The following is a 12,690-nucleotide window of genomic DNA, read 5'->3' as shown; positions in this document are numbered from 1 at the left end:
GAGGTGGTATAGGCAGGTCCCGGTGTGGAAACCAGGAAACAGAATAACATTTGAAATGTAAATAAACAAAATAGCCAATAAAAATAAAGAGAAAAAAGAAAAGAAAATGCAACATAAAAGGAGGGGTATTTCATGTAGAAAAACAAAAGCATAAATACTAATCCATAAGAGATGTCAGTGTAGTATATATTTCAGGAAAATGTGCAGAAAGAAGACATTGTCATTTAATAATGCATATTCTGAAACTAGACTCCTGAAATGACAGTGAAATAAATAAATAATATGCATCTTTTTCATTATAATATCCAAATTAGAAATTAAATTATTAACGATAAACACTGCTGACTATTTTCTGGGCTCTCCAGTGAAACAAAAGCACATAAAATAGCACGTGTGTTCACACATGTATTTATGAAGCATGAATATATTATCAGTATGGTTTTGTGTGATAGTGGTATGTATAAAACCCGTAATATATTGATCAAAGTCTAGAGAATAAAGAAAGTAAGTAGATAATTCAATCTACATTCAGCATCCTAAGAAAAGGGGAAGCTAATGACCATCTTGAAGTGCAGATAGATGTTCTCACATAAGAGAGTAAGAGAAGACATATGCCATAGTTAAAGAATGAGAGAGAGGGGAACAAATCAGAGAGTGGGAAGAATGAAAAGATAAAAGGAAGAAGAAAAGAGAGAAAGAATATGAGACAAGAGTGAAAACAAAGAGAGATTCAACCACAGGGACAGTATATGTATTCCTGAACATAACTTTTCTTGTTTGTTTGTTTCTGTAAAGCAATGTTTCCTAGAACTTGTACAAAACATATATTTTAAACATAACCCAATAACTAGATAATATTAGGAAAGAATGAATTCAAGTATCATCAGTCTCTGAAGTGAGAACTTAGAGTCATAAAGAACATGTTGTCTCTAAAATGATCTTTTTGAATGCATTCTTTACCTCCTTATTCCTCAAGCTGTAGACCAGAGGGTTCAGCATGGGGATGACTATGGTGTAGAACACTGAGGCAATTTTATCTGAATCCATGGAGTGACTGGAGCTGGGCTGTACATACATAAAAATACTAGTTCCATAGAAAATGGAGACTGCTGTGAAATGGGAGGCACAGGTGGATATAGCCTTGTGATGTCCTGCAGCTGAGTGCATCTTCAATATAGTGACAAAAATGAACATGTAAGATATCCAAATAACTAGAAAGGCAAAAAATATGTGGAAGCTCACTATGTACACAAGAACCAGCTCACTGGCATGTCTGTCAGAACAAGAGAGAACCATGACTGCAGGAATATCACAGAAAAAGTGATGGACAACATTAGACTCACAGAAATAGAGCTGGAATGTATCTCCTATGTGGATGGAGGCATTCAGGAAACCAATGATATAAGAGCCAATGATCAGCCATGTACACACACTTGTAGTCATGGTGGTGGTATAATGTAGTGGCTTACACACTGCCGCATAGCGATCATAGGCCATTGAGGCCAACAGGTAATTCTCCACAGTAATAAATGCTGCAAAGAAGAACATCTGAGCAGCACAGTCATTATAGGCAATGACCTTGTCTCCTACAAGAAAACCAGACATGACTTTTGGAGTAACTGCTGAAGAGTAACAAAAGTCTACCAGCGATAAGTTACCTAGAAAAAAGTACATGGGGGTGTGAAGCCGAAAGTCCATGAGAATCAACAGGATCATTCCCAGGTTCCCCACCAGGGTGATTGTGTAAATGGCAAGAAATGTGATGAAGAGTGGAATCTGTAGGGCTGGGTCATTGGTTAGTCCTAACAGAAGAAACTCTGTCACTTCTGTCCTGTTCTCCATCATGTTGAACAATCTCTGCAGCAATAAAAAAAATTAAAGAGTTCAATGTGATAAAGAAATGAAATGGTAATTAGAAGGTATAAGGATGATTTGTATTCTGTCATTGTAGCTATAAATTTTATCTCAAGATTTTTCAAAATATAACTGAACTTGAAAACTAAGGACAATGTTTTAGCATAGGACCATATATGGATCACATACATAATATTAACATTTTATAAATTTAAAACATATGTATAAACAACTTAATAACTTGATGAAAATGATTAGTGTAGATGAACCTATCTGAAAACTAATTTCTCCTAATTTCAGTTAAAACTCATGTTTTCATTTGCTTACCTGTCAAAAAATTGCTATGGATACTTTTATTGTGCCCTCATAAAAGTTCATTCACTAACGATGCTCTTCACATTCCTATAAATTAATTAACACAAGAAAGTGAGTAATTCATAAGTAGTGGCATGATTCTTGGTTGCTATCTTGTTTCTATAATCATATATAACTTTAACTCAGGCTGAATAATTTTTAAGTAGGACTAAAGTAGATTTAAGTTAAATTAAATTTAAACCCTTGACTCAATTTTAGCACTTAGCAATTAACTTGGTGATTAGTTTGTTCAACATGTTTTTCACAGTAATTAAAGTTACTGTGAAATTAATGGTTAATTAATGGTTAATTAACTTCATATGGTGACATAACCAAGCAAATAGAATCCTGAAAATTTACATGAGTTCTCTTTTAATGACAAAAATCACCAAGAATTAATTAATGATCCTTATTTGACTTGTTACCTTTTGCTGCAGTAACTCATGATTATTACTTGTGCATTCATGCATGTTTATAATTATAAACTGAGATTAAAAAGAGTTAACTACTGAATGGTATTACATTTCAATGAATGATTAAATACTAAATATCTGGGAGATTATGAGAGTAATTCAACCAGCAGAGGCAAATCTAATTAATGTATATACCAAGATATATGCAGCAGAGAATTCAGGTTCTTGCAGCAAATATCTGATATTTATCTCTCAACATCATATTCCTATCTGACACATGAAGACTATAAATAAGACTTAATTTTAGTTAGCATTGCTAGAATAAAGTAGTATATAATAGAAAGTTGACATTTGAGTGTTTACTACCGGTGACTAAGGCTGAGATGTTGCTATTAGGATAGGACAATAAATACCACATTTTGAACAAGGTCAACACTAGTAATGAAGTGGTTCATTTGTCATGAATGACATGTTGATATTTCAAAGTCCACTTTTTCTTCTCTTAGAATTTGGTGTCAGTGACTGCATGCTCCGGAATTTATATTTTCTTACTACAAGCATATGACTTCTGAAATTTGTCTAAGCAACCTATTTTGAAAAAAAAAATACTTTTTGAAATTCTCATTTTCATCTGGGTTAAAGAGTTCATTATTCTTAATCTTCAATCTTTCTTTTGCAACTGCCATAACACAGTCAAATATCATGGATTCTGAGAGTTGGAAAAGTCCCACATTATTTGTAGAATTTAGTATTTACACCAATAGTACTGACACATTCCAGCTTCTCAAACATTTCTAATTTAGTAACCATATTTAATATTTCCTTATTTGAATTGCAACTATAGAGTCAGTATAGCACATGTGCAAGATGATTAGTTAATCTAGGTTTGGGTGTTTTTCTTTCTTTCCTTCTCCTCCTTCTCCCTCTACCTTTCCTGCTCCCTCTCTATCTTGCCATCTCTGTCTAAATGTCTCCCTGTCTCTCTGACTCTCTCTATGTCTGTCTTTCTGTGTGTGTGTTTCAAACCTTCAATGAAATTCAAATATACAGTACACAAGATAGTCACTAATTAATCAATCAAAATATCATTTCTTTTACTTGTATTCATACTTTATGAGGCATGACTCAAACAATGAATCTCTGAAGAATTTGTGATAGACATTTTAACATTTATGCTCCATCCTTACCTCTGTTTCTAGATAAGTCTCTTGAAATCATCTCTTTCTATCTTCAAACAATTGAAACATGTTTCCCAGTACTGTTGCATAAATTATACTTCTCACTTGAATAGTCTTGGAACTTGAAAGTAATATGTTTCTTAACTATGAGAAGAAGAATATCCAATCTAGAAAGTGGTTTTGAAGTCATTAATTCAGCTATATTATATTTATTAAATACTACTAGGTGTTCTTTCTTGAGAAGGGATAAAAATTCTCTGTAAAGCAGCGTAGAATGTTGGAAAGAATATCAGCAGTGGCCAAATTTTAAATATAACTCATATTTTTTCTATATCCTTGGAAGAGCCATTCATCTCTTTCTTACTTGTGAAAGCTACATTACTTTTCTCTCACAATTTAAAATTTGTCTGTAAATAATAAATAAAAGAAGGCCATAAAATATTGCATAAAGATTTTACCGTTGAAATCACATAATTTTCCTCTTCATCTCTTTGCTCACCATGATGGAAGCTTGACAGCAAATAATAAAGTCAGGAAAAGGCTGTTAGTTACTCACAATGATTAATGTTCATATAAACAAAGGATGTGCAATGGAAAGTTGTGCTCTCCTTATAAAAACACATGATGTTGAGTCACTTTGGGTAATGCACGGAAAACTAGAATATCTACAGAGAGTTAAAAGTCTCTAGAGATTTCCCTTCAGAAATTATGTAATTCATACATCTACCCATTCTACAAAAGAGGCAATTAATTTGCCTGTGGGGATCAAAATGACTATTATCTCTTTAAAATAAAATGACTTCTTCACTGTATCAGTAAAAACATTATAATGTGTATTCTAATGTATTATACCATTAGATATTCTACACATCTTTGATTCCCCCTTCATCTTATTGACTTAATCTTCTTGTCACCACTAGTTAATTCTCAACTTCTGTGATATCCACATTTTAGGTGCCACATATTCTGAATGAGATCAATCAATAAGTAATTGTTTGTCATTCTATTCCTTGTCCCTATCACAATGACCTCAAGTTCCATCCATGTTGCTGCAAATGGAAGTTCATTTGCTTAAGCATGAATAGTGTTCTATTGTGTTCACACTCCATAGTTTCTTTATCTTATCAGCAACTGATGAATGGTCTGGATTTTTGCTTTTCTTAGCCTCTGTGCAGGGAACTGCAGGGAACTTTGTCTCAGATATATCTTTTGCATATTTATTTAATTTTTTTGAATTATCTTTAGTAACCGAGTGACTAATTCATTACATAGTTTCATCAAGTAATAATTTACTTCAGGAAGCATAGTGTAAATTTTTAATTCTTTTTTGAAGAGTGTCAATGGCATTTTGATAGAAATTAAAGTCTGAAGACTATAGGTTGATTAGAACAGAGCTTTTGACAAAACATATTATTATTTCATTCTGTGCAAACAAGATGTATATCCTCTTCATTGAGTTAACGTTTCAAGTTTTGTAAATTTCATATTTCATTATAAAAACTTTCATTACTATGAGTAAACTTATTTTCTTGATTTCCATTTCAGATAATCCATTATTGTTACATAGAAGTGTGACTGAAGTTACATATTGAATTTGAAACTTTATTGATTTTATTTATCAGCTATCATAGCTTGTTTGTTGATGGATGTTTGTAGAACATTGTGTGTTTGTAAAATTATCTGTTGTGATAAGACTAGTATTTATATGTTTTTTTTTCCACGTTACCAAAATCCAGCATTCAACAGACATTCAACCTTGACACTGCCTGGACGACATCTTTACAGTGCTACTTCTGAAGATATAATCTCCAAAGAGTTCACATCAGTGAAGCTAGTCTCTTCTTACTTAAAACTGATTTTCTAACACCACCTAGACAGAAACAACTTGTTCACAAAATACTATATGAATACTGTAATAGATTTTTGCTTCTTTCTATAATACTATAAACTTGCAGCTTCTGCATTTTAAGCATTCTGTTTTTTTTAAATTTCTTTCTTTATTTAATTGAAAAGTGATTTCATATAATATATTCTGATCATGATTTCTCTTTCACCAAATTCCTCCCTGCTCCTCCCCACTTCCCCAACAAAATAATCCCATGCTCATTCTTTCTCTCTTAAAAAAAAAAAAAGAAACACTCAAGGAAAACAAACAAATAAACATACCTTTAAAAAAAGCATAAAAAAGAGAAAATATAGGACAAAAAAAAAAAAGAAATGAAAAGTAAAAAAGAAAGGAAAAGAAAAGACATTCTGGGGGATCCACAGAACCCATAGCCAGCGCTAGCAAGCCCCTTCCGCCGCTCGCCCCTCCTCCAGTCTGAGGCCTGCGGGTGAGTGCACCCAGGAATCTGCCAGACACATTCTGGAGGATCCATAGAACCCATAGCCAGCGCTAGCACGCCCCCTCCGCCGCTCGCCCCTCCTCCAGTCTGAGGCCTGCGGGTGAGTGCACCCAGGAATCCGCCAGACACATTCTAGGGGATCCATAGAACCCATAGCCAGTGCTAGCATGCCCCTTCCGCCTCTTGCCCCTCCTCCAGTCTGAGGCCTGCGGGTGAGTGCACCCCGGAGTCCTCCAGACACATTCTGGGGGATCCATAGAACACATAGCCAGTGCTAGCACGCCCTTTCCGCCGCTCGCCCCTCCTCCTGTCTGGGGCCTGCGGGTGAGTGCACCCTGGATTCTGCCAGACACATTCTGGGGGATCCATAGAACCCATAGCCAGCGCTAGCACGCTCCTTCTGCTGCTCGCCCCTCCTCTGGTCTGAGGCCTGCCGGTGAGTGCACCCTGGATTCCACCAGACATATTCGGGGGGATCCACAGATCCCACAACCAGCTTTAGGTAGGAAAACCCACATACTACCCTGAGCTCATAGCTGGGCGCCCTGAGTGCTTAGAACCCAGCAGATACCCCTCCCTGCCCCCTTCTCCCCCCCCCCCGCGCCCCTGCCGGCTAGCACCCCTTTTCTGCCCATCTCCCGGGTCTGACTCCGGGACCAGACCTCTACCAGGTCTGCAGTTGTGTGGACCCCGGTCACCGCCTGAGACATACTGGAAGGTCCGCTCAACCCAGAGCCACAGAGGAACAACTGAACTCAGAGTGTCAGACAACATACCCTGAGATATCCAAGAGGAGACACTGCACCCAGAACAGCAGACATCTAGCTGGACTGCTACATAGGAGGCACCATATCCTGAGGCATCCTAGAGATACCACTGTAATCAGGGCAGCTGGAAAAAATCACAAAGACATCTGGACTCCTAGAAGACCAAACACAAGCGAGACAACTGGAAAGACAGGCTTCAATCAGAGATAAAAGTACAGGTAGCACTAGATTTAACCAGATGGCAAAAGGCATGCACAAGAACGTAAGCAACAGAAACCAAAGTTACATGGCATCATCAGAACCCAGTTCCCCCATCATAGCAAGCCCTGAACACCCCATCACACCAGAAAAGCAGGATTCAGAATTAAAATCACTTCTCATGATGATGATAGAGGACTTTAAGAAAGACATAAATAACACTCTCAAAGAACAGATAGAAACCCTTAGAGAGGAAACACAAAAATCCCTTAAGGAACTGCAAGAAAATGCAACCAAACAGGAGAAGGAATTAAACAAAACCATGCAGAATCTAAAAATGGAAGTAGAAACAATAAAGAAATCACAAAGGGAGAACACCCTGGAGATAGAAAACTTAAAAAAACGATCAGGAGTCATAGACACAAGTATTACCAACAGAATACAAGAGATGGAAGAGAGAATCTCATGTGCAGAAGATACCATGGAAAACATTGACACAACTGTCAAAGAAAATGCAAAATACAAAAAGCTACTAACCCAAAATGTACAAGAAATCCAAGACACAATGAGAAGGCCAAACCTAAGGATAATAGGAATAGATGAGGGGGAAGACTCCCAACTTAAAGGACCAGTAAATATCCTCAACAAAATTATAGAGGAAAACTTTCCTAACCTAAAGAAAGAGATGTCCATAAATATACAAGAAGCCTACAGAACTCCAAATAGTTTAGACCAGAAAAGAAATACTTCCCGCCACATAATAGTCAAAACATCAAATGTACAAAACACAGAAAAAATACTAAAAGCAGTAAGGGAAAAAGGCAAAGTAACATATAAAGGCAGACCTATAAGAATTACACCAGACTTCTCACCAGAGACCATAAAAGCCAGAAGATCCTGGACCAATATCATACAGACCCTAAAAGAACATAAATGTCAGCCCAAACTACTATACCCAGCAAAACTGTCAATCATTATTGATGGAGAAACCAAAATATTCCATGACAAATCCAAATTTACACAGTATCTCAACACAAACCCAGCACTTCAAAGGATAATTGGTGGAAAACTCCATCACAAGGAGGGAAACTACAACCTAGAAAAAGCAGGAAAGTAATCTTCCAAAAACCGTAAAAGAAGGTAGCTACACAAACATATCTCCACTGCCAATAACAAAAATAACAGGAAACAACACTCATTTTTCCTTAATATCTCTTAATATCAATGGACTCAATTCTCCAGTAAAAAGACATAGACTATCAGACTGGATACGTAAACAGGCCCCAACATTTTGCTGCATTCAGGAAACGCACCTCTGTGGAAAGGACAGACACTACCTCAGAGTAAAAGGTTGGAAAACAATCTGCCAAGCAAATGGTCCCAAGAAACAAGCTGGAGTAGTGATTCTAATATCAAATAAAATCAGTTTTCAACCAGAAGTAATCAAAAAAGATAAAGAAGGACACTTCATATTCATGAAAGGAACAATGTACCAAGAGGAACTTGCAATTCTCAACATCTATGCCCCAAATGTAAGGGCACCCACATACATAAAAGACACTTTACTAAAACTTAAAGCATACATTGCACACTACACAATAATAGTGGGAGATTTCAACACCCCACTCTCAGCTATGGACAGATCATGGAAACAGAAACTAAATCGAGACACAATGAAACTAACAGAAGTTATGAACCGATTGGACTTAACTGACATCTATAGAACATTTCATCCTAAAACAAAAGAATATACCTTCTTCTCAGCACCTCATGGTACCTTCTCGAAAATAGACCATTGGTCACAAAACAGGCCTCAACAGATACAAAAAGATTGAAATAATCTCTAGTACCTTATCAGACCACCATGGACTAAGACTTGTCTTTGACAAGGACAAAAACATCAGAAAACCGACATACACTTGGCAACTGAACAATGCTCTACTCAATGATAACTTGGTCAAGGAAGAAATTAAGAAAGAAATTAAAGATTTTTTAGATTTAAATGAAAATGAGGACACATCATATCAAAACATGTGGGACTCATTGAAAGCAGTACTAAGAGGAAAAATCATAACTCTAAGTACTCACAAAAAGAAAGTGGAAAGAGCATACATAAACAACTTGACAGCAAACCTGAAAGCATTAGAACAAAAAGAAGCTAGTATACCCAAGAGGAGTAGACGGCAGGAAATAATCAAACTCAGGGCTGAAATCAACCAAGTCGAAACAAAAAGAACTATAAAAAATATCAACAAAACCAGGAGCTGGTTCTTTGAGAAAATCAACAAGATAGACAAACCCTTAGCCAGACTAACCAAAGGGCGCAGAGACAGCATTCAAATTAATAAAATCAGAACTGAAAAGGGAGACATAACAACAGAAACAGAGGAAATTAAAAAAATTATCAGATCCTACTACAAAGGCCTATACTCAACAAAATTGGAAAATCTGGAGGAAATGGACAATTTTCTAGATAGATACCAGGTACCAAAGTTAAACGAGGAGCAGATAAACCACCTAAACAGTCCCATAACGCCTAAAGAAATAGACACAGTCATTAAAAATCTTCCCACCAAAAAATGTCCGGGGCCAGATGGTTTCAGTGAAGAATTCTTTCAGACCTTCAAGGAAGACCTAATACCAATCCTCTTCAAGCTATTCCATCGAATAGAAACAGAAGGAACACTACCCAATTCATTCTATGAAGCTACCATTACACTCATACCTAAACCACAGAAAGACCCAACAAAGAAAGAGAACTACAGACCAATCTCTCTTATGAATATTGATGCAAAAATACTCAATAAAATTCTCAAAAACCGAATCCAACAACACATCAAAACAATTATCCATCAAGATCAAGTAGGCTTTATCCCAGGAATGCAGGGATGGTTCAATATTCGGAAATCCATCAATGTAATCCACTACATAAATAAACTCAAAGAGAAAAACCACATGGTCATATCACAAGATGCTGAGAAAGCATTTGACAAAATTCAACATCCCTTCATGTTAAAAGTCTTGGAAAGATCAGGAATACAAGGCCCATATTTAAACATAGTAAAAGCAATATACAGCAAGCCAATAGCCAACATCAAACTAAATGGAGAGAAACTTGAAGCAATCCCACTAAGATCAGGGACTAGGCAAGGCTGCCCACTCTCACCTTACCTATTCAATATAGTACTGGAAGTCTTAGCTAGAGCAATTAGACAACAAAAGGAAGTCAAAGGGATACAGATAGGAAAGGAAGAAGTCAAAATTTCACTATTTGCAGATGATATGATAGTTTAAGTGAACCTAAAACTTCCACCAGAGAACTCCTAAACCTGATAAACAACTTTAGCAATGTGGCTGGATATAAAATCAACTCAAACAAATCAGTAGCCTTCCTCTACTCAAAGGATAAAGAGGAAGAGAAAGAAATCAGGGAAATGACACCCTTCACAAGAGCCACGAATAAAATAAATTATCTTGGAGTGAATCTAACAAAGCAAGTGAAAGATCTGTATGACAAGAACTTCAAGTCTCTCAAGAAAGAAATTGAAGAACATCTCAGAAGATGGAAAGATCTCCCATGCTCCTGGATTGGCAGGATTAATTTAGTAAAAATGGCTATCCTGCCAAAAGCAATCTATAGATTCAATGCAATACCCATCAAATTTCCAAATCAATTCTTCATAGAGATAGAAAGAGCAATTTACAAATTCATTTGGAATAACAAAAAACCTAGGATAGCGAGAACTATTCTCAACAATAAAAGAACCTCTGGGGGAATCACCATTCCGGACCTCAAACTGTACTACAGAGCAGTAGTGATAAAAACTGCTTGGTATTGGTACAGAGACAGAAAGGACGATCAATGGAACAGAATTGAAGACCCAGAAATGAACCCGCATACCTATGGTCACTTGATATTTGACAAGGGAGCTAAATTCATCCAGTGGGAAAAGGACAGCATTTTCAACAAGTGGTGCTGGCTCAACTGGAGGTCAACATGTAGAAGAATGCAAATTAATCCATTCTTATCCCCTTGCACAAAGCTCAACTCCAAGTGGATAAAGGACCTTCACATAAAGCCAGGTACACTGAAAATATTAGAAGAGAAGTTGGGGAAGACCCTCGAATACCTAGGCACAGGGGAAAAGTTCCTGAACAGAACACCAATGGCTTATGCTCTAAGATCAAGAATCGACAAATGGGACCTCATCAAATTGCAAAGCTTCTGTAAGGCAAAGGACACTGTCAACAAGACAAAACGGCAACCAACAGATTGGGAAAAGATCATTACCAATCCTACATCTGATAGGGGGCTAATATCGAATATTTACAAAGAACTCAAGAAATTAGACGCCAAACAACAAAATAACCCCATTAAAAAATGGGGTACAGAGCTAAACAAAGAATTCTCAACTGAGGAAACTCGAATGGCTGAGAAGCACCTTAAGAAATGCTCAACATCCATAGTCATCAGGGAAATGCAAATCAAAACAACACTGAGATACCACCTCACACCAGTCAGAATGGCTAAGATCAAAAACTCAGGTGATAGTAGATGCTGGCGAGGATGTGAAGAAAGAGGAACACTCCTGCATTGTTGGTGGGGTTGCAAGCTGGTACAACCACTTTGGAAGTCAGTCTGGCGGTTCCTCAGAAAATTGGACATAGCACTACCTGAGGACCCAGCTATACCACTTCTGGGTATATACCCAGAAAATGCCCCAACAAATAACAAAGACATAGGCTCCACTATGTTCATAGCAGCCTTATTTATAATAGCCAGAAGCTGGAAAGAACCCAGATGCCCTTCAACAGAGGAATGGATACAAAAAATATGGTACATTTACGCAATGGAATATTACTCAGCTATGAAAAATAATGAATTTGAGAAATTCTTAGGTAAATGGATGGAACTGGAAAATATCATCCTGAGTGAGGTAACCCAATCACAAAAGAACACACATGGTATTTACTCACTGATAAGTGGAGATTAGCCCAAAATTTGAAACAACAAAGATTCAACTACCAAATGACATGAAGCTCATGAAGAAGAAAGAACAAGTGAGGATACCTAGGTCTTTCTTAGAAGGAGTATCTAAATACCCAAGGGAGCAAATATGGAGACAAAGTGTGGGACCGAATCTGAAGAGGGGGTTGTATGGGGACCATTCCACCTGGGTATTCATTCCATGGGCAGTCACCAAAAATAGATGCTGATATGGATGTCAGGATGGGAAGGCTGACAGCAGCCTGATAAGGTTGTCTCCTTAGAGGTCCCCCAGAGTCTGACATACCCAGAGACAGATACTTGCAGCTATCCATTAATCTGATCAAAGGTTCCCAATGGAGGAGTTAGAGAGTAAACTGAAGGAGCCTTAAGGTCTGGTGGCCCCATGAGGAGAGCAACATTACCAACCAGCCAGAGCTCCCTAGGGTCTAAACCACCAGCCTAGGAGCACATATGGAGAGACACATGACTCCATCTGTATATGTAGGGGAGGATGGCCTTGTTGGGCATAGGTGGGAGACAAGGTCATTGTACCTTGAAGGCTGAGCACTGAGGAGGCAGGAATCTGAGGGT

At 37.3% G+C, this 12,690-nt stretch overlaps 1 protein-coding gene across 2 annotated transcripts; it reads right to left on the bottom strand.

The window, feature by feature from the left end:
• Positions 1-488: 488 nt before the first annotated feature.
• Positions 489-4,358, bottom strand: LOC117724387 (olfactory receptor 5B3-like). Of its 2 annotated transcripts, none has more exons than XM_034524191.2 (3): positions 4,258-4,358; positions 2,182-2,256; positions 489-1,857 (listed from the first exon to the last, which is right to left on the bottom strand). In XM_034524191.2, exon 3 carries the CDS (start codon positions 1,843-1,845, stop codon positions 910-912), a length of 936 nt encoding a protein of 311 aa, XP_034380082.1. In that variant the 5' UTR covers positions 1,846-1,857; positions 2,182-2,256; positions 4,258-4,358; the 3' UTR covers positions 489-909. The 2 variants fall into 2 exon arrangements, with proteins under 2 accessions (XP_034380082.1, XP_076782277.1); XM_076926162.1 differs by lacking the exon at positions 4,258-4,358 and adding an exon at positions 3,809-3,926.
• Between the last annotated feature and the right edge of the window lie 8,332 nt (positions 4,359-12,690).

Source organism: Arvicanthis niloticus, chromosome 1 (assembly GCF_011762505.2).
Source record: "Arvicanthis niloticus isolate mArvNil1 chromosome 1, mArvNil1.pat.X, whole genome shotgun sequence".
NCBI lineage: Eukaryota > Metazoa > Chordata > Mammalia > Rodentia > Muridae > Arvicanthis > Arvicanthis niloticus.
Note: the sequence above shows the minus strand (reverse complement) of the source record. Positions and strands in the feature narration are given on the sequence as shown.

Excerpts from the sequence above, each read along its gene's own strand:
- LOC117724387 (XM_034524191.2), bottom strand. The coding sequence starts at position 1,845 with ATGATGGAGAACAGGACAGAAGTGACAGAGTTTCTTCTGTTAGGACTA.